The sequence below is a fragment of the Moschus berezovskii genome, chromosome 24 (genome assembly GCF_049115385.1).
Source record: "Moschus berezovskii isolate FMDL1 chromosome 24, NW_MosBer_1.0, whole genome shotgun sequence".
NCBI lineage: Eukaryota > Metazoa > Chordata > Mammalia > Artiodactyla > Moschidae > Moschus > Moschus berezovskii.
In genome coordinates this window covers 884,391-910,376 of record NC_142483.1, presented here as the reverse complement: position 1 = coordinate 910,376, position 25,986 = coordinate 884,391, and the positions used below count along the sequence as shown (strand labels likewise).

General features: G+C 57.9%; 1 protein-coding gene across 4 annotated transcripts in view; it reads right to left on the bottom strand.

The window, feature by feature from the left end:
- Positions 1-5: 5 nt before the first annotated feature.
- PODXL2 (podocalyxin like 2) overlaps positions 6-25,986 on the bottom strand; it is a 70,948-nt gene continuing 44,967 nt past the window's right edge. For 2 of the 4 annotated variants that reach the window (XM_088831732.1, XM_055413417.2), the window contains 6 exons: positions 10,171-10,895; positions 9,554-9,628; positions 3,157-3,313; positions 2,921-2,982; positions 803-982; positions 98-465 (listed from right to left, as the gene is read on the bottom strand). In XM_088831732.1, the coding sequence (XP_088687858.1) occupies positions 253-465; positions 803-982; positions 2,921-2,982; positions 3,157-3,313; positions 9,554-9,628; positions 10,171-10,895 (1,412 nt within the window). In that variant the 3' untranslated portion in view covers positions 98-252. Of the gene's footprint in view, positions 466-802; positions 983-2,920; positions 2,983-3,156; positions 3,314-9,553; positions 9,629-10,170; positions 10,896-25,986 lie in introns of all 4 variants that reach the window. The other 2 variants (XM_088831734.1, XM_088831733.1) reach the window with 2 other exon arrangements.

Genomic DNA, 25,986 nt, shown 5'->3' with positions numbered 1-25,986 from the left:
GGCGACCGGAGGACCGAGGGGAGGCGAGGAGGGCGAGAGGCGGCGGCCCCGCGCGCAGCCCGCCCGCCCCTGCAGCCCCGCCCGGCACAAGAACGAGTCGCGCAGGGGACGCGGGCCGGCGTGCTCTCCGGACGGCTTTAATGGGGTCCCGGGGTGGCCTCGAGGGGCGTCGGGCGGGGGCGGGGACGAGGTGCGTCCTGAGTCGGGGGAGGCTGGGGGCCCTGCGCCGAGGGCCGGGCGGGGCGCAGCCCCTCACAGGTGCGTGTCCTCCTCGAACACGTCCAAGTCCTCGGGGTCGCGCTTGCCCCCCATGAGCGCGCTCCAGCCCCCCGGGCCGTTGACGGCGCCGCCGCCGTTCAGGCTGGGCTGCTTCTCCTGCATCTCCGACTGGCTGTCGCTGGCCACGTCCAGCGTGGGGTTGTCGTGGCAGCCGTTCTCCACGAAGCGCAGCTCCTCACCGTGCGACTGCGGCGGGAGGGGCCGCTGGGCGAGCGCACCGGGCCCCGCGCCCCCAACCCCGGGCCTTCGCCGGCCCTGACCCCGCGGACCCTGACGACGCAAGGCCCTCGTCCGCAGCTTCCCCAGCTCTGACCCTTTAAGATGACCACTGAGCCTCCCACCCAGCAGTCAGGGCCCGCACCCCCAGGCCCACGCCCCTCCAGCGCCTAAGGGAGGATGGCGCCCTCCGCACAAGCGCGTCCCTGCAGCTGCCCCCTCCCAGCCCGAGGACACCGCTGCAGATGCCTGGCCTGGGGCACCCCTCAGGGCGGCGCCCGCCCGCCCGCACGCGCTGCTGGCTCACCACGTGCTTGAGCTTGGGCAGCCGGCGCTGCCAGCAGTTGTAGAGCAGGCCGAGCGCGATGATGAGCACGCAGAGCGCACCGATGACCACCAGCACTACAAACAGCGTCCCGTAGTCCCCGCGCGCCCGGCCGGCCCGCGCTGCGCAGCTGCCGGTGGCCGAGTAGTTCCGGATGCCAATCTGGGGGAGGGCCGGGCCTTAGCTGGGGCCCTGAGGTGCTGGGCTCCCCCAGGGCCCATGGGGCTAGGGCTCAGGGCTGGGGCCCAGGCCTGGCGCCTGTGCTGGGAGAGGGCCCCGCCTGAGCCCACCGCCCTCACCAAGGGCCCCAGCCTCCTCCAGCAGAGCTGCCCTGGCTCTGGCCCGACTGTGGTTGGCGTAGGGCCCCACGCCCACCTGGAGGGGGCCCAATCCCCAGAGGCCGCCGTGAAGTGGCCGTTACAGCCACACTGCCCCACCCACGTGGGCACAGACAGGGCAGCTGGGGGCCTCCGCACGTTCTCCACTGTACACCTGCCCCGCCAGGCTCCGGAACCTCAGCTCCCACCCTGGGGTGGGTGTCCACGTCCTGGTCTGCCCCCAGCCTCCTCTTCCCTCTGGAATGTCACCAGTATCACTGAGCTGCCCAGCACCCCCACACTGTGGGCTGTCTCGGGTGGGCAGCCAGCCCTGGCCAAGCGGCTGCTGTGCCCACCCCGCAGCCCCTGGGCTGGGCAGACTCTCCAGTGTCTCAGGCCCAGGCAGCAGAGAAGGTGAGGGGCCATCCCCAAATGACAGGTGGCAGGGCGGCAGGGGGCCGCCTGCTGGCTGCAGAGACCTAGGGACCACTTTCTGCTGCGGGCCTCCTTTCCAAGGCTGGGAATAAGCTCTTCTTCCTGTGAATGACCTGTGCATTTCCAGTGCTTTTCCACTTTTTACGTTATCAAGATTCAGTTTCTCCTGCTGGATTCACCAGCAATGCACACGCAAAAATCTGCTCACTTGTGTACTTCCAAAAACCCAGCCCAGGGACTTTCCTGGTGGTCCAGTAGCTAAGACTCAGCACTCCCAACACCTGAGGCCTGGGTTCCACTCCTGCTCAGGGAACTAAACCCACGTCATGCCACAGCTCTAGATCCTGCACACAGCCATCAACCTCGGAGACCACAAGGGCCGCCACTAAGACCCAGCGGGGCCAAATAAATAACAAATGCAAACTTTAAAAAGGGCTCTTTGCTAAACAACAAAAAAGACCCAGCGTGCCTTTCAGTCAAGTCCATCTGAATGAAGCGTCTCGTAAAGTCAGAAGACCCAGACCCCAGGGTGGGAAGAGGCAGGAGGGCCTGTACACAAGGTGGAGCCCACCAGCCCCGGCCTGTCATGAACCCCACAGCTAACAGCCAGCCCCGCCCCCCGATGGTGCAGACACTGTGCCTCGTGGGACATCTGGGGTGGAGCCTGGCCGTGCCTGGGGTGGGGGCATCTCCTCTCTTGCTCTCATCTAGACGGGCACCAGCAGGACTCAACACGGCTTCTTCCCTGCCCACAGCCCGGGTGGCAATAAGCCGGAGTGAGAACCCAGTCTGGCCCTCAGCACCCCGTGCACTTATCGAGAAGCCGCAGACCATAAGGGGCCTCCCTGGCCCCGCCCTTCTCGGCCTGGCACGCAGGAGATAAGGGGGGGCCACGGCACGCGCACCTCAGCTCTGCCTGGACACTGCAGGCCCGTGGGTGTGACGGGGACTGATCAGGGCCTGGAGGACACGGGCTGTCCTCATGGGGGGTGATGAGTGAAGGTGCATCTGGGGCGTCTGCCAGCCTGTACCCCGAGCCCAGGTCCCAGGAGCGCGTGGTGGCCCTCCCATGCCTCTGGGAGCATGTGGCGTTCCCCTGCCCACCAGGCTCTGCAGGATTCCTTGAGCAGATGCGGCGCTTCTCCACTGCTCACCCAGGGAACGCCACCCAGCCTCCCAGCCCCCAAGGCCCCTCCGCTCCGCGCCCTCTCCTGACCACCCCTCTCCGTGGCTTGGGTCCGCACCTGCCGTGTCATGTGGCTCACAAGGCGGCTGCGGGTGGCTCCACGCCCCTCGGGGGCTGGATCAGGCCGCGCCCCGCCATGCCTCCACCACCCCGCGTTCTTACCTCCTCCAGGCTCCTGCGGATGTCGCCCAGCATGGACAGCACGTCTTGCGTGGGCACCACCCCTGTGCAGAGGGCACCGTCAGCACAGCCACGGCCGTGAGGTGCTCGGCCCCTGACCCTCAGACCCCCGCCTGTGCCGCACACAGGCCTACGGTCCTCCCAACCAGATCCGCCCTCCCCCTCTCTCCATGACCCACGCGGAGGCCCTGCCCAGCCCTGAGCCTCGCCCCGCTCACCGTGCTCGCCCACCAGCGCCATCAGCAGATGCTGCTCCTTCTCGCTGGGCTTGCTCAGGGAGATGTGCCAGGCACCATGGCGGCCGCGGCCGTGGCGGGGCAGCACGCCCTCCACCAGGGCCAGGAGCTGCAGCCCCCGGTGCCGCCGGAACGCCTCCTGAGGGCGGTGAGAAGTCTCACTCACTGGGGGTGGCGCCCCCGAGCCCCACTTCTAGGCCGGGCCCCTCCCACCTGGGAAAGGCCGTGGGGGCCGCCTAGAGGGGCTGCTCAGGGAGCCCCGGGGACCACGCGGGACAGCAGGGGCGCAAGACCCGAGTCCACCTAGTCCCGCCCTGGCCTCTTGCCCCCAGGAGGGCAAGCACGGGGCCTGCCCACAGCTCTTCGCAGGCGAGCCAGGGAACAGACGCACCCACACAGGGCCCGAGGGACCACATGCGGCATGTGACGGAGAGCTGGGATGAGCTGGAGGAGAGGGGGCAGGCGCCCGCCCCAGCCCGGCCCTCGCCTGTCACTGCAGAAAGAAGGCCCAAAGTCAGGGAGTCAGGGAGGACGTCTGTGTCCTCACGGGCTACAGCGGGAGCAGGACCAGCAGAGTGGCCACAGCGCTAGGGCTCTGGCTGGGGGCGGGGGCAAGGAGACTTCCTTCCCACCTGACACTCCTGTCCTGCTTAGGTTCCCTTCCCCTTGTGCACAGGGAATTACACAACTTAAAAACACCAAACAGGAACTCGGCAATGCAGGAGACCTCGCTCCTGGCTCCCAGCCAGTCCCTGTCCCCATGGGGCCCCCTGAGAGAGACCCTCCCCAGGCCTGGGGGTGCTCTCCAGCAGCCTCTCCCCTCTCGGACGTGGGCAGTCACAGCCCCTGGCTCCTGCCTCTCTTGAGTGCCCGGCCTCGGGGCTGCCACCCGTGTGGGCCCCGACCTTTCTGCTGGAGCCCAAGCTAAGTGGTGAGACTGTCACACCTGCAAAATGACGCGCTTCCTGCTGCCACAGCACGTCCAGGCACGGCTCCTACCAGCCTCAGGCTCGCGGCCTCACAGAAGCCGGTTCAGCTTTGTGCTCGCAAGAGGCTGGTGCCTGGAGATGCCTGAGTGAGCCAGAGGGAAGCCCCAGTCCCCAGAGCGGCTGCTGCCGTCAGCGTGTGCGTGTCCTGGGCCCCCTCACCACCTGAGCATACCCGCTATGTTCGGGGCCCACTGTCTGGCTGGCTCAAGGCCTAGACCCACAGTGTCAGCTGCGAGGAGGCCTGCTGACTCGACCTAATTTGGCGCCATGCGCCCTGCAGACGGGGACAGAGGAGGCAGCGCGGCTCGGGACCGTGTGGGTTCACAGCTTGGCCCTGCCACTTGTCAGCTCTGTGACATTCAGCAAAACACTGTTCCTCTCTGAGCCTCGGTTTCCATCTGAGAATGTGGGTGCTGGTCCTAAAACCGCGGGCTTTCTGTGAGGGTTAAAAGTACTTTTTCAACCACAGGTGCGGGGACAACTGGATGTCGCAACAGGAAAGAACGCCACACCTGGAGTCATCCTTCACACCCACACCAAAGGCACCTCAGGTACATTTTACATGGAAAGCTTTCAGGAGTAAGCGTGGCCATGCAGTGGGCAAAGATTTCTAAGCTGGACCCAAAACTACCAACCATGAAGGAAAAAGCTTGGTAAGCTGGACTGTTTTATGGTGAAGTTAAGAAAAAGGACTTCTACTTATCTGAGGGCTCTACTAAGAGGGTCAAAAGGCAGCCCAGAGTAGGGGATGCTCGCACCATATACCCAGATCGGGGGTCACACCCGTGACGCCTCAGCGACTCACAGACGTCCATCAGTGACGTCAGCGAGCCCGGTCGCTAAGTGCGCCAAAGAGCCGACGAGGCGCTTCACAGAAGAGAGGCTCAAACACTCTTGGCAGGTCCTTCAGTCTCATTGATCATCAGAGAAACGCAAAGTAAAGCTCAACGCGAGGCCAGCACCCCACACACCCTGCCACATGGTCACACTGGGAAACAGCGCTGACAACCAGCAGCCCCAGAGCGCCAGGCGCTGCCCGGAGGAACAAACTCAAACTGCTGGGCCACCGTGGGAAGTTGCTGCACAGCACCAGGCCAAGGTGACCCATGGCGCCACCCGTCAGAATGTACCCAGTGCCCACCCGCCAACATGCAGATCCCAGAGCCTCCAGAGCAGCAGACCCACAACAGCCTGGAAATGAAGCTCCTCAAAGGCCCGTCACCAGCCAGAGGGATAAAGAGAGGAGGAGCATGAACGCGCGGCAACGCTCGCGAGGACATGGAAGGCTCCGGAAAGCACGGTGCTGAAGCACGAGAAGCCAGAACAGAACACCACACTCAAGGAGTCCCCCTCTGTCAAGTTCAGAAGCATGCAGGGTTAATTCATGGCGTTACAAGTCCACACGGAGGCTCCCTGAGGAAATCTGGAAGGCGGTGTGGCGCTCCGGCTGTGCCACTCTCTCCTGACCCGACAGCCGCCCTCCCCGGCTATGCCTACAGCCTGGGGCATGAGGACGCCCCGAGCACAGACGCGGGTGTGCCCTGTGTTCCCTGCCAAGCCCTCCCGGGGCAGGGCACGCTCCCCCATGGCCACAGCAGTGCCCCAGCTACTGCCCAGGCCCTGCGCTTACACACAACTCCTCGTGGTGACTGGGGCGATGGAAAATGGTGCCGCTGCTGCATGAGACCGTATGGCAGCTCCTCCAAAAGTTACAAATAAAATCACCAGGTGATCTGCAACCCACTTCTGCGTGTAAACCAACACAATTCAAAGAGGGGTCTGGAAGAGGTTATTTGTACACCACGTTCACAGCAGCATTCTCCACAACAGCGAAAACATGTCTATCGACAAATGAACAGATAAGCAAAATGTGGTCGTTCCACACACTGGAATACTGCTCAGCCTTAAAAGGGAAGGCAGTTCTGACACCTGCTGCAACCAATATATGTCTTGAGGACGGGATGCTCAGTGAAACAAGCAAGTCACAGCAAAAGTCAATCATGTGTGACCCACTAACATGAAGGACCCCGAGCAGCCAGGTTCAGAGACCAGAAGAGAAGGCGGGCTGAGGGGGCGGGGGGACTAAGCTGCTATGGGGTCAGTTTCAGTTTTGCAAGACAGAAGAGTCCTGGAGCTCTGCTCCACAATAACGTGAACATACTTAACACAACCGTGCACTCAAAACTGATCAAGATGGTAAATTTTATGCCAGGTTTTTTTACCACAATAAAAACAAAACCCCACCATAATAATGACTAATTAGGTAGATGTCAAACATATCAATAACCTCAGATATGCAGATGACACCACTCTTACGGCAGAAAGTGAAGAGGAACTGAGAAGCCTCTTGATGAAAGTGAAAGAGGAGACTGAAAAAGTAGGTTTAAAACTCAACATTCAGAAAACTAAGATCATGTCATCTGGTCCCATCACTTCATGGCAAATAGATGGGGAAACAATGGAAACAGTGACAGACTTTATTTTCTTGGGCTCCAAAATCACTGCAGATGGTGACTGCAGCCATGAAATTAAAAGATGCTTGCTCCTTGGAAAAAACGCTATGACCAACCTAGACAGCATATTAAAAAGCAGAGACATTACTTTGCCAACAAACGTACATCTAGTCAAAGGTATGGTTTTTCCAGTGGTCATGTCTGGACGTGAGAGTTGGACTACAAAGAAAGCTGAGAGCAGAAGAATTGATGCTTTTGAACTGTGGTGTTGGAGAAGACTCTTGAGAGTCCCTTGGACTGCAGGGAGATCCAACCAGTCCATCCTAAAGGAAATCAGTCCTGAATATTCATTGGAAGGACTGATGCTGAAGCTGAAGCTCCAATCCTTTGGTCACCTGATGCGAAGAACTGACTCCTTGAGAAAGACCCTGATGCTGGGAAAGACTGAAGGCAGGAAGAGAAGGGGACAACAGAGGATGAGATGGCTGGATGGCATCACTGACTTGATGGACACGAGTCTGAGCAGGCTCCAGGAATGGGTGATGGACAGGGAGGCCTGGTGTGCTGCAGTCCATGGGATCGCAGAGTCGGACATGATAGTGACTGAACTGAACAAACATTAAATGAGAAGAATAACAAAGCAGATAAAACCAGGGAAAACAGAAAGCATTTTAATTTCTTTGTGTTGTTTGGGAAGAAAAAGAGACTAACTTTAGACTTCATTATCCAAGTATGCACACCCCAATTCCAGGGTCTCAAGGCCCCACATTGTGATCTCTAAGCACCACGTGTCCATAAACAGCAAGAAGGCTCCTTCAGTTCAGTTCAGTTCAGTTCAGTCGCTCAGTCGTGTCCGATTCTCCTCGACCCCATGAATCACAGCACGCCAGGCCTCCCTGTCCATCACCAACTCCCGGAGTTCACTCAAACTCATGTCCACAGAGTCGGTGATGCCATCCAGCCATCTCACTCTCTGTCGTCCCCTTCTCCTCCTTGGAGAATGCCAATTCTGGGTCGGAGGAAGGGAACATACAGGAAGAGGCTGGTGCATCCCGCTACCTGGAAAGCGACCCCAGGGGCCCCCTGGCGGTCCAGTGGTGAAGACTCCACCTTCCAGTGCAGGGGACACGGTGAACCCTGGCTGGGGGAACGAAGAGCCTACATACTGCACAGCAGCCAAGCCTGTGCCCCACAACTCCTGAGCCCTCGCACTCTGGAGGCTGCGCTCCACAGCAATAGGCCTGCAGGACCCAAGGCCACCACTGAGACCCAACACAGTCAAGTAAATAAATAAAAAGGGAATCAGGGGATGATCACACATGGACAGACTGGTCAGAAAGACTCAGGAGCCAACTCAAAGAGGCTTTCACTGGCCAAACAGGTGCAGACAAAGCAGACTGCCCGCCGCTCAGTCCACAAGGATCAACTCACTGTCCACTGGCATCGCTGGCATACAAAAACCCTCTGAAAGGAAAGCAGGATGGAGCATGCTGCATTCTGGACACCTGGGCCCCTGGAGAGGCAACATGTACACTAAGGAAGAACGTCGCTGGCCCCAGATCCCCACTCCGTCCCACATGCAGCAAAGCACAGCTGTCACGAACTGTAAGATCCTCGAGGCCAGCGGCAGCCTTCCCCCGAGACCCCGGCTGCAAGCAGCTCCTTCACCGAAATTCACGTCATCCCAGCTCAGTGTCCACCTCTCCGAGCAGCTCCTCAGGGACTCCAAGAGGCTGCCTCCCAGGGCCCTGTGCTCAGAGACCAAATAAACTCGACCCACAACCCTCGCGTTGTGCAGTTTATCCAGTTAACAGAGTGAGCATACATGAGATTAACAACTGCCCTGGGTTAAAGCACACCCGTGATGCCACGTCTACCTCGTTTACAAAGATGCTCGGAAGAAGTGCCGACCTCACTGGTCACTTCCAGATTAACTACGTGCATGTACTTTCACTACCCTGCCCCAAACCCACTAAAGAGAAGGAGGGTTGTTTCTTAAGGTCTGAAACCACAAAGACAAGGCCACAATGAAACAACAGAGGAGACGAAAACCAACACCTGGGCACCGGAAGTAGACGGATGGCGGGTCGGTTTCCCAATTTAGCGAGCCCAGAGAACAGGTCCTGAGCCAGCCTGGGCAGAGCTGAGATGCAGTCACACCGACGCGTCCACTCCTTGAGTGCTCAGGGCGCGCAGCGCCGGCGAGCTCCAGGGGACGACGGGAGCTCCAGGACAGTGCTGGAGCAAGGCAACTCTGAGTCTGCTTGAGAAGCACTTTATTCCTAGGTGACCCCCCTCCGCCCCCCACCCAGCAGGGTAGAGCTGACAAACATCCCTTCTCCCTGCCCAAGACTGAAAGTTCATCTTCAGTGATGGTAAAACACAGGGTCTCTGACCCTGAGGACAGCAGGCCCAACTGTGGGAGAGGCTCAAGCGACAAATGAGCGCAGTGAATGAACTTCCTGTCAGGCGCGCCTGTGCTGACAGACACACAGCCCTCTCGCACCTGCTCCAGAACGCTGGCGACCAGCCCCACGCCAAAAGGCAGGACAAAGTCCCTCTTTCCCAGATCCTAATCACCCAGGAAGAAGGACCAAAGACACTGACATAAGACAGTCTCAGATGAAACAGCCCAGCCAGACCACCCTCCGGAGAAGCTCAGTGCAGCCCACCAGCAGGCTGCACCGGCCCTCCTGAAAACAGCTCCAAACTACCGCCAGCAGACACCCGAGAGAGGATGCGTGTGGAAAACTGACCAAAATGACACACGGGAAAAGCAACCTGCAAAGACACGACACTATCCATGAAATCACCAACAGAGGAGGCGCGCGCATGGAGCCCTGGGGATTTAACACCGGGGAGCCCTCTTCTCAGGCCTTGGTGAGGGCAGCCCGCCCCCCGCAGCCCCCACAGGGCCGCCCGCCCGCGGGCACTCACACAGTCTGCGTTCTCAGTCATGCTCAGGACGACGTAGCTCTTCCCCGCCAGATCGCTCCAGTCCTTGCAGATCACCTGTGCAGCGACACAGAGGGCGTCTGAATGGAAACTCGGGAGACGCGAGCGGGCGAGGCCGGGGGTGGCTGTGCCGCCAGGGGCAGACCAGCTGACTGACGGCCCCCGGCCTGGCCCACAACCTGCTCTCTCGGGGACAGGAGGCCCCGCGCAGAGGCTCCAGGGCAGAGGGAGCTGGAACGCTCCAAAGGGCGGACAGTGCGCCTGTGGGCGGACACCCAGGCTGACGGCCCAGGACCAGCCCTTTTCTTCTGGGGCCTGGGGTGGGCCGGGCTGGGGGTGTGAGTGACGCCTGGGGTGGGGAGGAGGGCAGGGCAGTGGCACACGAGGGGGGCTGTGGGGGGGAGGGGGGATGGCGGGAGTGCCCCCCAGCAGCTGTGACAGGCAGGGGACCCTGACCCGGCGGGGGCGGGGGTGAGGCTGGGGGGGCGGACACTGAGCCTCCGCGGGTCAGGGTGGGCGGGACGCCACTGCTGGGCCGTGAGCAGTGCCCTGGAACCTGCTGCCCGCCCGCCCGTGCCCGCCCCGCACGGCCACTCTACCTGCGTGGAGTCCCAGGGCCTTCTGGACGGAGCCGCCCCGGCTGGCCCTTCCTGGGGCTCCTGCCTGAGATCATCTCGCCCCAGAGTCACAGAAGAAGGTGTCAGCTCTGTGCCTCCAGGGGCCAGCGGGAGAGAGGCTGAGGCTCCGGGCTGCAGGGTGTCTCTGCCGGGGCCCTCAGCCCCACCAGGAGCCACCGTCTGAGGGAAGGAGGCGGGGGATGGCCCCACGCCTGGCTGGCCGGCCAAGCCCACAGCTGCAGCAGCAGCCTCCGCACCAGGCTCCAGAGGGACCTCAGACTCGCTGCCGCGCCCCGTGGCCGGCAGCACCGTGGGCCCCGCCCCACGGCTGGCCACGTCCTGACCCCTCAGGGTCACTGGGCTCAGGCTGACCCTGGGCGGGGACAGGCCGGGCTCCATGCTGCTGCCTGCCTCCCCGCCTGAGGCAGCCTGGTCCCCTGACTCCTCGGGCCGGTGTTCAGGGGGCCCTGGGACCCGACTGCTGCCTGTCGGCGGGAAGCCAGGGGCCTGCCTTTGGGCATCCTCCTGGGGTCTCGTCACCGGCAGCAGCTGCTCCTCCTCCTCCTCCTCCTCTCCGGGGGCTACGTGCCAAGGCGGCCCCACCAGGTCCACCCCGGGCAGTGGGGAGGGGAGACTTGGTGTCTCTTGACTCTGGCCCATGTTGTCCGTGGGACTCGACTTCTCAGTCAGGTCCGGAAAAACATAATCTGTGGACAGAGAGGGAGATTTCATTCCTGAGCTTCACTGTTCATGGATTTGCTGAGCAGATGATAAAAACAACCAGGAGAGCCTCAGGGGGATGGCGGGGAGGTCGGTGGACAGTGGGTCACGTGGGAAAGGCGTGGGAAACAGGCTGGACTGGAGGGGACAGACAGGGCTGGGGGACGAGCCCCAGGCTGGCCCTCACTTCCTTCATGGGAGCGATGTGGCACGACCCTGCCACGTACAAGCCCCACAGACCCGAGATGGCAGGCCGTCTGCGCCACGCCCAGGCAGCCGGCTCTCTGCATCTCTCTGGCTCCTCATCTGCGCTCTCCCCTGAAAACCCATCACAACCCTTCACCCCTTTCCTAACAGGCTGGGGTGGGGGTCTTGAGGACCCTCTCAGCACAGGTGATGACCACCGTCCCTGATCGGCACTCCTGCTCTGAACTGAACGATGCCGGGGGCAGAGGGCAGAGGCTGAGCCCTGGTGTCTGGAGCCTTCCCGTGCTCTCAGCGCCACGCCGGCGGGGAAGGAGCGCTTCCTCACCCGCCAGCCCCCGAGAACGGAGGGCTCCTGGAGACTGGGACATCTGTCTTCTCAATGAGTGGGAAAAGCACAGGCCAGTTTGTTTGGAAACACATTCAAAATGTCAGAGTCTACATCTAGATAGCAACAGATACTGGCGGCCCCACTTTGTTTCAGAATGATAAACATCACCGACATTGAAACTCCAACTAAAAATCTTAATTTATCTACTTAAAAAAAGAAATTTTATGGAAGCTAAAAGTAATAATAATAATAAACATCAAAGTTCTGAAACACCATAGAACCGGGGCTGGGAATGGTCTATGGGCGTGACTGAGCTGCTCAGTCTCCTCCTCCCAAACTTCTGACAAGAGAGAGAATTGTTTTACACCATCAGAATAAAAGTCTAAAAACACAGATAAATTTCTGGTAACATGGAAAGCAGATGAGCTCAGAGAATCAGATAACCTCTCAACCAAAACAAAGAGGAAAAGTCAGCAGTGGAGGAGGGAAGTTCTTACCATCAGAGTCAAGGAGAGAGAAGTACTGTGGGCTGAGTGAGGGCACAGAACACAAAACTCAGGGAACAGAAGATAACGTTTCACGCTGTCCTAAGCGTCTCAGAAAGACACAAACACACTGCTGTCCCTAAAGTGAGGACAGGGTAACAGAATCAAGCAGCCTTTTAAAAAGAAAAGGTCTGGGGTTTATCTGCAGGGCAGCAATGGAGAGGCAGACTTGGAGAACTATTGAGGACTGTGGGCGTGGGGGGAGGGAGCAGAGGGCGCGGTGCGCGGCCAGAGTGGCGTGGAGGCTTACAGCACCGTGTGTAAACCAGAGAGCCAGCGAGACGTGCTGCATGTCACAGGGAACTCAAACAGGGGCTCTGAAGCAACCTGGAGGGGTGGGATCAGGAGGGGGACGGGAGGGAGGTTCAAAAGGGAGGGGACGTATGCAGACCTATGGCTGATTCAGGTTGAGGTTTAACAGAAAACAGCAAAATTCTGTAAAGCAATTATCCTTCAATTAAAGTATAAATTAAGTAAAAGAAAAGTTCTTAGAAACTAAAAGTCATTTCAATGTATGTGAAATTTTGATAGAACACCTTGAAGAAAAGTCATCAGAGAAAAAGCAAAAGGAAAAATGAGCTAAGGGGTAAAGGCAATCGGTGTAGGCAGTGTCTAGTTAATGTGACCTTCAACAAGACAGAAACATCCCAAGTCCAGGCCTCACAGAAGGAACCCTCAGGCTAGAAGGGACGTGAACAGGGAACAGTGGCAGGCTCACACCTAGCCTCACTCTCAGGACACGTCAGCTCTCAGAGGACAAACGGGCTACCTACAAAGGAACAAGGAACAGACTATCATCACACCATCATCAAGCTTCTAAGCAACAACACTGCAAGAAGGAAAAGCGTGCTCAAAATTCTGAGGGGAGCTTACTCTGAACTGGGAATTTTATACCCAACCAAACTATCATGTAAATGTGATTACAAAATAAAGACTTTTCATATACACAAAGTCTTAAAGGTTTTACTATCCACAGATTCGGAGAGAATTACATATGGAAAAAAGTTCTCCAAGAAATCCAAAAAGAAGACACAGGAAATCAAGAAACTATGAGAAATGTCATGAAAATAAATCTCTGGACAGAACTGTACAGCAGGCCTACAGAGCAAGCATTCAAATGAGAACAAAGATCCAGAGGGCTCTAAGAATTACTGTTTTCACAAGAAAAATTTTTATGTTTTAGAAGCTGAATGATCACTGAAAGTTCACTATAAGATTTACACGAGTAAGTAAAGCCACCTACCCACCCCTTTGTTAACTGTACTCTCTGGAGCGGCAGAGACTTAGTAATTTAAGATCTACCCCTGCACATTCTGCAAGGAAGCTGACCTGCTCCCGGTGCAGAGCAGCCAGGGAACCCACACCAGCCTGTAAGACTGAGCAGCCTAGCACCCCCTCCACGAACACTGAGGAACAGTCACGGTTCACAGGCCACAGGAGCAAAGCCAGGCTCAGGAAGGAGCGTGACCGAGACAGCAAAGCAACTGTCCTCCCAGAGAAGGGCGACTCCAGTGCACAGCGGAGCGCTCGGGAGGAGGGATCAGCGTCCTCAGAGACAGAGAGACGGCCGCCAGCAAAGCAACTGTCCTCCCAGAGAAGGGCGAATCCAGTGCACAGGGGAGTGCTCGGGAAGAGGGATCAGCGTCCTCAGAGACAGAGAGACGGCCGCCAGCAAAGCAACTGTCCTCCAAGAGAAGGGCGACTCCAGTGCACAGCGGAGTGCTCGGGAGGAGGGATCAGCGTCCTTAGAGACAGAGAGACGGCCGCCAGCAAAGCAACTGTCCTCCCAGAGAAGGGCGACTCCAGTGCACAGCGGAGCGCTCGGGAGGAGGGATCAGCGTCCTCAGAGACAGAGAGATGGCCGCCTCTGTGAGACCAGCGCGCCTGCGTGCTGAGTCGCCTCAGTGTGTCCAAGTCTGCAAGCCTATGGACTGCAGTTCGCCAGGCTCCTCTGTCCGTGGGAGTCCTACAGGCAAGAACACTGGAGTGGGTTGCCATGCATTCCTACGGGGGATCTTTCCGACCCAGGGATCAAACCCAGGTCCCTTACATCTCCTGCACTAGCACCACCTGGAAAGCCCCAAATCAAGGAAACAGAAGAATAGAACTGTCTAACCTCAATCTAAGTATGAATTTTATGACTGACCTGTTTAAAACAAAAATGGAACACAAAAACATGACTGAGATGGGCTGGTTGACCACTTGGCAGGAATCTGTACAACAGAATGTCAGATGGGTGCCTGGGCATAAAACATATAAAACCGCTTCCAATTGTGAGGTCTCATTTCTACCCGGGAAGGAAATGGCACCCACTCCAGTACTCTTGCCTGGGAAATCCCATGGACAGAGGAGCCTGGTAAGCTAGTCCATGAGGTCGCGAAGAGTTGGACATGACTGAGCGACTTCACTTTCACTTTTCATTTTTATGCACTGGAGAAAGAAATGGCAACCCACTCCAGCATTCTTGCCTGGAGAATCCCAGGGACAGGAGCCTGGTGGGCTGCCGTCTATGGGGTCACACGTCGGACACGACTGACGTGACTGAGCAGCAGCAGCAGCATTTCTACCCTGAGAGCGAAGCACAGGAATTAGATGAAGGAGGGGACCAAAGAGCACAGATTCCAGGGCTTTGCCACAGTGGCTCAGGAGAGACGGAGCCGACGGGAGTGGAGCGGTGAGACAGGGCCGGGTGCGAGAGGCGGCCCAGGGCAGGACGACTGCCCACAGGAGGGTCAGCACGGCAGGAGGAGGGGCTGACTGTGGAGGGAGCCACGCCATTAACAGGAGCGGTGACATCAGAGGCAAAGAGCGCTGGAAGCAGCCAGCAGCGCGGACAGGGCCTGACAGGGGCAGGTCAGCGAGGCGCGGCCCTGCAGAGCCCCGCTGGGCAGGGCGTCCCCAAGGGGAGGCCTGAGCTGACACACCCTCTACTGTCCAGCACTGACATGCTTGTCCAAGTAACAGTGGGGCCCTTGGCTGCCCCAGGCTTCAGTTTTTCCTGTGACAAGAGAGGATGCCGAGACCTAGGATTTCTAAGGTTCTTTCTAGCCTGGAGACTCTAAGCTTTGTTGAGAGTTCTGATCAATGTGTCTTAACCAGCAGCATTAAAAGCAACTCTACTGTCTAAAACAAGAAAGATACAGGATTTGCCAGGTTTCAAGCTACCGTGGACAAGCAGGGCAACCTTCTCCACTCTGCATCCCCAGCACCCGACACAAAGCCCACAGAGGGACAGCGGCGCAGCCCGCCTGCTGAGCCCCTGATGCCAGCCTCCTGCGCCCAGGAAGCCCCACGGAGGGATCAGACTTCCAAGCACGATGCAGTCTCCTCTGCAAGCTGCGTCAGCTCCTCCCCTCTCCCTAAAGCTCTCACTTTCAGATCGTCAATCCTGACGCATCATTTCTGGATTTCTTTCTCAGTGAGTTGACTGTTTCTGAAGGCTTTATCTACTTCCTCAACACAAAAGGCTCCCAAACTGACATCTCCCACCAAGCCTCCAGCCTCTTCCAGCCCCTCATCTCCGGTGACCTGACGCATCACTGACACTCACTTGTCCTTGACATCGGCAGAATCCTCTTTTCCTCCTTCTTTACCACCTCTCGGCATCCAAAATTATTCCTTCCCCTTGCTCTGTGTAATTTCATCTCCACTGAGTATGAACTGCATGGCTGTGGACACGGTACTTAACCTCCACATGTCTCCATTCCCTCATCCGTAAACTAAGAGCAGTATGCAGCACACAGGTCTGTGGCCTGGGCACCACTGACAGCACCAACACTCCGCAGCTGTGGCTGTTCCACGACCCACGTCAGAGGAGTGATCACTGCTCACATCGCAACAGGGAGAAGGCAGCATCGTGGACGTGTGCTCCCCAGGATGAGGAGAATGTAAGCGTCCGAGTGATGGTCAGAACCCCGCACAGAAGGCCGGGAAGCACAGGACCGAGTGTACTGACAAGACTGCATATGACCTGAGACGGGGAAGTGCCCCTCACGCCAGAAGGGAGGATTAATGGGAGGCACACCGGGGTACAGACTCCAGACCAGAAATAAGACAGGCGGTAACACATGAGCCGGAGAAGGCAACGGCACCCCACTCCAGTGCTCTTGCCTGGAAAATCCCAGGGACGGAGGAGCCTGGTGGGCTGCAGTCCATGGGGTCGCTAAGGGTCGGACACGACTAAGCGACTTCACTTTCACTTTTCACTTTCATGCACTGGAGAAGGAAATGGCAACCCACTCCAGTGTTCTTGCCTGGAGAATCCCAGGGACAGGAGAGCCTGGTGGGCTGCAGTCCATGGGGTCACACAGAGTCGGACACGACTGAAGTGACTTAGCAGCAGCAGCCACACATGAGCAGCTGGGGGGACAGGCCCTGGTGGGGTAAAAATGGGGGATGGGGCAGTGACACTGGATCGAAACGTGAGTGCAGACTAGCAAAGAAACCAAGCTTTACCTAGGAGTAACTGGGTCTGATTAACGGAGGATGATGAGACGAGCATGACATTCCCACCAAAAACAGTCAGCCTGAATCTGCTTAAGGGGAAACACGAGATAAACCAAACCCAAGAAGGGGTCTACAAAATAACTGACCTGTCTCCTTAAAAAAAAAATCAAAATCAAAATCATGAGAGGCCTGAGTGTTCCAGAATAAAAGAAACAAAACACAGAGGACTAAACACAGTCCATGACCCTGGACTAGACAGTGAGCCGGAAAAGTTCATTATTTTTCGTGGGCTACTGGAAAAGTCTGAATACACTTTGTAGTTACATAGTGTTGTATCAGGCTTCCCTGATGGCTCAGCAGGTCAAGAATCCGCCTGCAGTATAGGAGTTGCAGGTTCGATTCCTGGGTTGGAAAGACCCCTTGGAAGGGGGCTTGGCAACCCACTCCAGTATTCTTGCCTGGAAAATCCCGTGGACAGAGGAGCCTGGTGGGCTATAGCCGACAGAGGTACAAAGAGCTGGACACCACTGCTTGCATGGCACAGGTTGTATCCATGTCTGTTTCCTGCTTCTGATTAACACACTATGGTGTGACCAGAGAACGTCTTTGTTAGAAACACACGCCGAAGTATTTAAGGGGCAAATGGGAATTTTGTCTGCAACGTACTGTCAAGGGCTTATGGAAGAAGCACTCTGTCACTATGTCTATAGAACATACACAGAATAACACAGCAAATGCAGAAATATATTAACAATGAGGAATCCAAGTGTAGAGTATGTGGAATGTTTCTTGTTGTCTGCAAATACAAGGTCAGCCCCCAGAGGAAAAAGGGCAGGGGGCAGGAGAGGCCGTCTGGACTGCGAGTTTCAGAACTCCAGGAGCAAAGAGAGCAAAAGGGACATGAGACAGGCGAACGGTTCCCGTGGGAGGAAAGGGAGCATGCCTTCCACCCAGGAGGCCACCAGAGGGACTAGGGCCAGCAAGCTGAGAGCAGCAGGGAGGCCAGAGCAGGCATCCTGCAGGGAGAGAGGGGCAAAACGGCAGCAGAGAAAGAGAGGCAAGGAATGGGGGGGAGCGGAGACGGGGAGGAGGGTCGGCAGGAGGAGGGGAGAGGAGGACAGAGGAAAGTGGGGGGATCAGCAGAGGAGAGGACAGGACTCAGGGAGGGGAGGACTCAGGAGGGGAGGACCCAGGGAGGGGAGGACTCAGGGAGGGGAGGACTCAGGAGGGGAGGACTCAGGGAAGGGAGGACCCAGGGAGGGGAGGACTCAGGGAGGACAGGACTCAGGGAGGGGAGGACAGGACTCAGGGAGGGGAGGACTCAGGAGGGGAGGACTCAGGGAAGGGAGGACTCAGGAGGGGAGGACTCAGGAGGGGAGGACCCAGGGAGGGGAGGACTCAGGAGGGGAGGACTCAGGGAAGGGAGGACCCAGGGAGGGGAGGACTCAGGGAGGACAGGACTCAGGGAGGGGAGGACAGGACTCAGGGAGGGGAGGACTCAGGAGGGGAGGACTCAGGGAAGGGAGGACTCAGGAGGGGAGGACTCGGGAGGGGAGGACCCAGGGAGGACAGGACTCAGGGAGGGGAGGACTCAGGAGGGGAGGACTCAGGAGGGGAGGACTCAGGGAGGATGGGACAGAGGGAGGGGAGGACTCAGGGAGGGGAGGACTCAGGGAGGGAAGGACTCAGGAGGGGAGGACTCAGGGAAGGGTGGACCCAGGGAGGGGAGGACTCAGGGAGGATGGGACTCAGGGAGGGGAGGACAGGACTCAGGGAGGGAAGGACTCAGGGAGGGAAGGACTCAGGAGGGGAGGACTCAGGGAAGGGAGGACCCAGGGAGGGGAGGACCCAGGGAGGACAGGACTCAGGGAGGGAAGGACTCAGGGAAGGGAGGACTCAGGAGGGGAGGACTCAGGGAGGGGAGGACCCAGGGAGGGGAGGACCCAGGGAGGACAGGACTCAGGGAGGGAAGGACTCAGGGAAGGGAGGACTCAGGAGGGGAGGACCCAGGGAGGGGAGGACCCAGGGAGGGGAGGACCCAGGGAGGACAGGACTCAGGGAGGGAAGGACTCAGGGAAGGGAGGACTCAGGAGGGGAGGACTCAGGGAGGGGAGGACTCAGGGAGGGGAGGACCCAGGGAGGGGAGGACCCAGGGAGGACAGGACTCAGGGAGGGGAGGACAGGACTCAGGGAGGGAAGGACTCAGGGAGGGGAGGACTCAGGGAGGGGAGGACAGGACTCAGGGAGGGGAGGACTCAGGAGGGAAGGACTCAGGGAGGGGAGGACTCAGGAGGGGAGGACTCAGGGAAGGGAGGACCCAGGGAGGGGAGGACCCAGGGAGGACAGGACTCAGGGAGGGGAGGACAGGACTCAGGGAGGGAAGGACTCAGGGAGGGGAGGACTCAGGACGGGAGGACTCAGGGAAGGGAGGACCCAGGGAGGGGAGGACTCAGGATGGGACACAGGGAGGGGAGGACTCAGGGAGGGAAGGACTCAGGGAGGATGGGACTCAGGGAGGGGAGGACTCAGGGAGGGGAGGACTCAGGGAGGGGAGGACTCAGGAGGGGAGGACTCAGGGAAGGGAGGACAGGACTCAGGGAGGGGAGGACAGGACTCAGGGAGGGAAGGACTCAGGGAGGGGAGGACTCAGGAGGGGAGGACTCAGGGAAGGGAGGACCCAGGGAGGGGAGGACTCAGGGAGGATGGGACACAGGGAGGGGAGGACTCAGGGAGGATGGGACTCAGGGAGGGGAGGACTCAGGGAGGGGAGGACTCAGGGAGGGGAGACTCAGGGAGGATGGGACTCAGGGAGGGGACGACTCAGGGAAGGGAGGACAGGGCTCAGGGAGGGGAGGACCCAGGGAGGACAGGGCTCAGGGAGGGGAGGACTCAGGGAGGATGGGACACAGGGAGGGGAGAACTCAGGGAGGGGACGACTCAGGGAGGGGACGACTCAGGGAAGGGAGGACTCAGGGAGGATGGGACACAGGGAGGGGAGGACTCAGGGAGGGGAGGACGGGACTCAGGGAGGGGAGGACTGGCAGGAGGAGAGGAAGAGGGAGAGCAATTAGAGGGGAGAGGGCTGGGAAATGAAGGTGAACAAGAGCACCAATAAAAACAGCAAGAGGTGGGAGAATGGACTCAGCCTCAGACATGTCTCACGGGTGGACAGACTCCCAGAGCACCAGTCTCCTGGGCACACTGACTCCTGGGCACCACCATCTCCTGAGCACCACTAACCAGTGGACTATAACACCTGCTGGAGCATCACAGTCTCCTGGACACCACAGTCTCCTGGACACCACGGTCTCCAGGACATCACTGTCTCCTGGAAACAAGGCTCCTAAGCACCACTGTGTGCTGGACACCACTGTCTCCTGTGCGCCATCCTGGACACTACTGACCATGGAACAAGTTCTCTCCAACACACCACTCTTACCTGGACAGCACATTCTCCTGGTCACCGATGTCTCCTGAGCCCCAGCATCTTCTAGAGTACAACGGTCTCCTGGAGACCTCCCTCGCCGGCAGCACAACTGTCTCCTGGATGTCAGTGTCTCCTGAGCAGCAGAATCTTCCAGACGGCATTGTCCACTAAGTACGGCTGTCTCCTGGACCACAGTCTGCCCTGAATGCCACTGTCTGCTGGGCACCACTGTCCAGGAAGCACCATTGTTTCCCAGACACCACCACTGCCTGGAGCAGCACTGGCTCATGCAGAACACAGTCTCCAGGACACCACTGTCTCCAGAGCATCCCTGTCACCTGGGCACCATGTTTACTGAGCACCGCTGTCTCCCGGAGCCCACCATCTCCTGAGTCCACTGTCTCAGGTGGCAGCGTTTCTGGAGAACCATGGTCTCCTTTCCAGCACCATCTCCTTGAACACCAAGCCCTCTGGACACCACATCCATCTAGAGCAACGCTGTCTCCCAAGCGCCAGCGTCACCAGGAGTGCCGTGTCTACTGACACCACTGTCTCCTGAATAGCACTGGCCCCTGAACACCACCGTCTCCTGGAGTATCACATTCTCCTGGATATCACCAATTCCTGGAGCACTGTCTCTCTTGGAAAAAAACTATTTCCTGGAGCACCACCATCTCGTGGGAGACTGCAGTCTGCTAGACCTGCTTTCTCCTGGAGGGCCACGGTCTCCTGGACACCACGGTCTGCAGAGCACTGCCGTCACCTGGGTACCATGCCTATGGAGCACCACTGTCGCCTGGTCCCCCCCATCTGCTGGGCCCCACTGTCTCCTCTGTCCTTTCTCTCCTGGAGCCACAAGCTTTCTGCAGCATAAGACACTCCTGGAGCACCACCCTCCCGTGAAACACCAGTCTTCTAGGCACCACTTTTTCTACAGCAGCACTGTCTCCTAGAAACCATGGTCTACTGGAAACCACGGTCTCCTGACACCACGGTCTCCTGACACCACGGTCTCCTGGAAACCACGGCCTCCTGGAAACCACGGCCTCATGGACACCACGGTCTCCTGACACCACGGTCTCCTGGAAACCACGGCCTCATGGACACCACGGTCTCCTGGAAACCACGGTCTCCTGGAAACCACGGTCTCCTGACACCACGGTCTCCTGGAAACCACGGTCTCATGGACACCACTGTCTCCTGGAAACCACGGTCTCATGGAAACCACGGTCTCATGGACACCACTGTCTCCTGGAAACCACGGTCTCATGGAAACCACGGTCTCCTGACACCACGGTCTCCTGACACCACGGTCTCCTGGAAACCACGGTCTCCTGACACCACGGTCTCCTGACACCACGGTCTCCTGGAAACCACGGTCTCCTGGACACCACGGTCTCCTGACACCACGGTCTCCTGGAAACCACGGTCTCCTGACACCACGGTCTCCTGGAAACCACGGTCTCCTGGACACCACGGTCTCCTGACACCACGGTCTCCTGGACACCACGGTCTCCTGACACCACGGTCTCCTGGACACCACGGTCTCCTGACACCACGGTCTCCTGGAAACCACGGTCTCCTGACACCACGGTCTCCTGGAAACCACGGTCTCCTGACACCACGGTCTCCTGACACCACTGTCTCCTCTACGCCATCTCCTGGATATCACCGTCTCCTCAGCATCACAGACTCATGGACACCACCATCTCCTGGGAACCCCTGTCTCCTGGGAACCACAGGCTCCCGCACCACCACTGCCTCCTGGAGCAGCATGTCTTGTGGACACAGCGTCTCCTGGAGACAGTCCTGGAGGCCGCTGTCTGCTTTGCAGCAGATGGAGACCATCTGAGCACTACCGTCTCCTGGACACAGTAGTTTCTTCAGCACCACTGTCTCCTGGACACACCAGCTCCTGGAGCAATATGTCTCCTGGACTCAACTGTCTCCTGAGAATCACCGTCTCCTGGAGCACCGTAGACTGCTTGCCTCCCCTGTCTCGTCAGCAGCACGGCGTCCTGAACACCACCGTCCCCTGAGTAGCACCCTCTCCTGAGCTCTCCCATCTCCTGGAGTACCAAAGTCTCCTGGACAATGCCACCCCCTGAGCAGTATAGTCCCTTGGGCACTGCCACCCCCTGAGCACCTGTCCACTGAGCCACCAAGCTCTCTGGGACACCGCTGTCTTCTGGACACCTCGGTCTCCTGGGCAGCGCCGCCTCCTGCACACTGTTCCCTCCTGAAGCACAGTCTCCTTCCCACCACCATCGTCTCCTGGAACACCACCCAGTCCTGAGCACCATCATCTCCTGCACCACCATTTTACCTGGAGCACCACAACACTTTTTTTTCCCCTGGACACGACCATCTCCCGGACCCCACTTCCCCTGGAGCATCACCTTTCCTGAAGCACCATTCTTCCAAGACACCACAATTTCCCTGAGCACCACCATCTCCTGGAACAACACTGTCTGCTGGACACCTGACTCCCATACACGGCCGTCTCCCAGAGCTGGATCGTGTCCTGGAACACCATCGCAGGACTGCACAACGCCGCAGAGCATGAAGACCTGACCTGAGACCTGTCCACTGACAGCCCTGTGGCCACGGAGAGCGGGGCTCCACCCTGCTTGTTACTCCAGTTTCTGTCTTCCCGTTCCATCCACTTCAGGGGTCTGGGGTCAGGTCCCACAAGCCCCAAGTCTGTCAAAGACAAACATACTCCTCACCTGGACACAGATTTGAACAAGCAGAGATGCCCAGGAGGCCCTTTCAAGTCAGCGAATAAGGACCTCAAAGCCTGTCCGTGTGCCCTGGACAGGCATCACAACTCGGGCACCTCACAGCCCATGCCACCTAGGGGGGGCTGCAGCTAGGTCTCAGTGTATGAAGGTCAAGGGATGGCTAAGCTGCCCAGGGCTCGGCCAGCCAGCCAGGTCTCCTCACTGTCCCTGAGACACGAGAGGCCCACCTGGGAACTCATTCGATCCCCGGCCCCGTCAGCGTCCCTGCCCGATGCACTGGCTGACATGCTGAGGAGTGGCAGCGCCCCCAGGTGGCGGTTGTTGGAAACGACATCTCCCCTGAGCTATGGGGAACATCAGGCCTGCACATCCCAACCAGTGCCTACCCACAGCCCTCCTGTAAGGGATGCAGAAACAAAGCTCGGAGGAGGGAGGGCACTTTCTCTGTGTCGTGAGGCCAGACCCATCGCAGCATAAGGCTGCCAATCTCAGGCTCCTGTGTAGGCAAAGCCAGTCTCTGAAAACATATTCCCAGCCAGCCAGGCAGGGCCAGAAGGGGCTTCATAAACCACAGGGGCCAGCTGATGCTGCAGCATCACCCCCGTGGTCCTGACCCCTTTGAAACTGGGCTCCTTCGCCAGCTAGCTGCCTTATAATAGCCAAGGTCAAGCTTCAGAGTTCTGCAGGCGGATTTTAAATCTGGTGACCAGTCCCAGGGCTCAGCACAGCCACCTCTCTGGGATGTGAGGCTGAAACGAATGACATAAGGGGTGCACAACCCCAGGCCCAGAGAGGCGCTAAGCCTCCCCCAGAGTCACCTGCAGGTCCTGCACCCCCTGAGCTCAAAGCACAGCCAGACTGTGGGTGGTATGCTCAGGTGTGGCTGTGGCAGGACCCCAAGGAGTCCTGGGCCTGGCCAGCAGAAGGACCTGGGAGGGTCCCTTGGCCTAAGGCCTGACGGCTGTGATGCTGTGAGCTACCTCAACGGCGGCTCAATAAAGCTTATTTCTTATGGATCCTACTTCAATACGAAACTGCACAGACTATACATGCCTGAATGATGCATGTGCACTAAAAAGCAGAGACATTACTTTGCCAACCAAGGTCCGTCTAGTCAAGGCATGTATGGACGTGGTCGTGTATGGACCTGAGAGCTGGACTGTGAAGAAGGCTGAGCGCTGAAGAATCGATGCTTTTGAACTGTGGTGCTGGAGAAGACTCTAAAGAGTCCCTTGGACTGCAAGGACATCCAACCAGTCCATTCTAGAGGAAATCAGTCCTGGGTGTTCATTGGAAGGACTGATGCTAAAGCTGAAACTCCAATACTTTGGCCACCTCATGCGAGGAGTTGACTCACTGGAAAAGAGTCTGATGCTAGGAGGGGTTGGGGGCAGGAGGAGACGGGGACGCCAGAGAATGAGATGGCTGGATGGCATCACTGACTCAATGGACATGAGTTTGAGTGAACTCCGGGAGTTGGTGATGGACAGGGAGGCCTGGCGTGCTGTGATTCATGGGGTCACAGAGAGTCGGACACGACTGAGCGACTGAACTGAACCAAAGGGTAAACTGACTCAGCAGAGAGTTTCTAGAAAATGTCTACAATGATGGGCTGCAGTCCTCTTCAAGATCACGTTTGGCCTCCTTAAGGAGGCATTTCTGGGTCGTTGGCTTTTTTTTTCCTCCCCAATTTCCTTAAACCCACTGGGATGGCTCACTCACAGCCTGAGCTGGTCTCTGTGTCCTCCCCGAGAGGGGAGCACGGGGAGCAGCTCCCTCAGGGGGGTCTACACGTCCGTCCTCTTAGCGCCCAGCTTGCCTTTCTCTCCTGCGGCTAAAACCGTAACTGTCCCTTATTCTCAATCCGTCCCGCTGTCACTTGCATTCTCTTGTGAAGACTCTGGGTTCGCCAGTTTTAAGAGCTCTCACACAAGACAGCAGAGCACAGGACACGCTCTTCTCAGGACAGCACCGAAACCACGACTCCCTGCTGAGTAACTGTCCATAGGAGACACTGGAGCCACCGAGCAAGACACGCCACAGCCAGAGATGAAGGGGAAGTGGCAATGAGCGGGTGGCAGGGGGCCATCACAGCAAAATTAAACCCCGCATCCACCGGAGGGGCAACCCACAAAGTGGAGAACAAGTATACACAGTCTTCCACTGGAGGGAAGGTTCTCAGCCTCACGTTAGGCTTCCCAACCTAGGGGCCCAGGAACAGAAGTAGGAATCCTCAGAGAATCTGACTTTGAAGGCCAGTGGGATTTGATTGCAGACTTTCACCAGACTGGCAGAAACAGAGATTCCACCCTGGAGGTTACACACAAAGTCTTGGCACACCAGTGACAGGGATAGATTGGGAAAGTTACACATGTCGTTGTAGAAATCCCAGTTGTTGTTTGGTCGCTTGCGACCCCATGGACTGTAGCCTGTCAGGCTCCTCTGTCCATGGGATTTCCCAGGCAAGGATACTGAAGTGGGTTGTCATTTCCTTCGCCAGGTATCTTTCCAATCCCCGGGATTGAACCTGAGTCTCCTGCATTAGCAGCCAGACTCTTTAGCACTGAGCCATTGGGGAAGCCTAGTAGAAGGACTATAAAAAAGTCCTAGTAGGGGTCTACAGATAAGAGGAAAACCTAGGAATCTTTAGGAGGTGACTGTAAGTTAATTGTTGCTTAACAATAAAGCAATAAACAAAGGCAGGAAATATGCCCCAGGCCATTAGGTGGACCGAAATGTCACTACCCTTCTACTTGAAGAAGGTGGTCTTTTCTCCTCCCACTTTCCACTATAAAATGGTAGCCCCCTTAATCCTTGGGCAGAGCTCCCTCGCCTGCCCACGCTTGTTACAAGTGTCCTATGTGAATAAATCTGTTTCTTGCCTATCAGTTTGCCTCTCACTGATTTCCTTCTGTGCTGAGATACAAAGAACCTGAGCCTCAGTAAGCAGGGTTTTGACCAGGTTCAAGTCCCAAGCAGGATTTTGGCCAGGTCTGAGTCCCAGCTGCTGCTGCTGCTGCTGCTAAGTCACTTCACTCGTGTCTGACTCTGTGTGACCCCACAGACAGCAGCCCACCAGGCTCCCCCGTCCCTGGGATTCTCCAGGCAAGAACACTGGAGTGGCTTGCCACTGCCTTCTCCGCTGAGTCCCAGAACATGGGTTCAAATTCCAATCTGACGTGAATGGTTTCAGTTGGCATTACAAAGGGACAGCAGTAAGGTAAGAAAAGATTTAAAATTAGGTCTTTGTCCTGAAGAGGCCCGTGAGATGCCTTGAGTCCGCTATACTGGGGAAGACACTCAGCTGATGTCTGCTTCACTGACTACGATAAAGTCTGACTGTGTGGATCACAACAAACTGTGGAAAATTCTTAAAGAGAT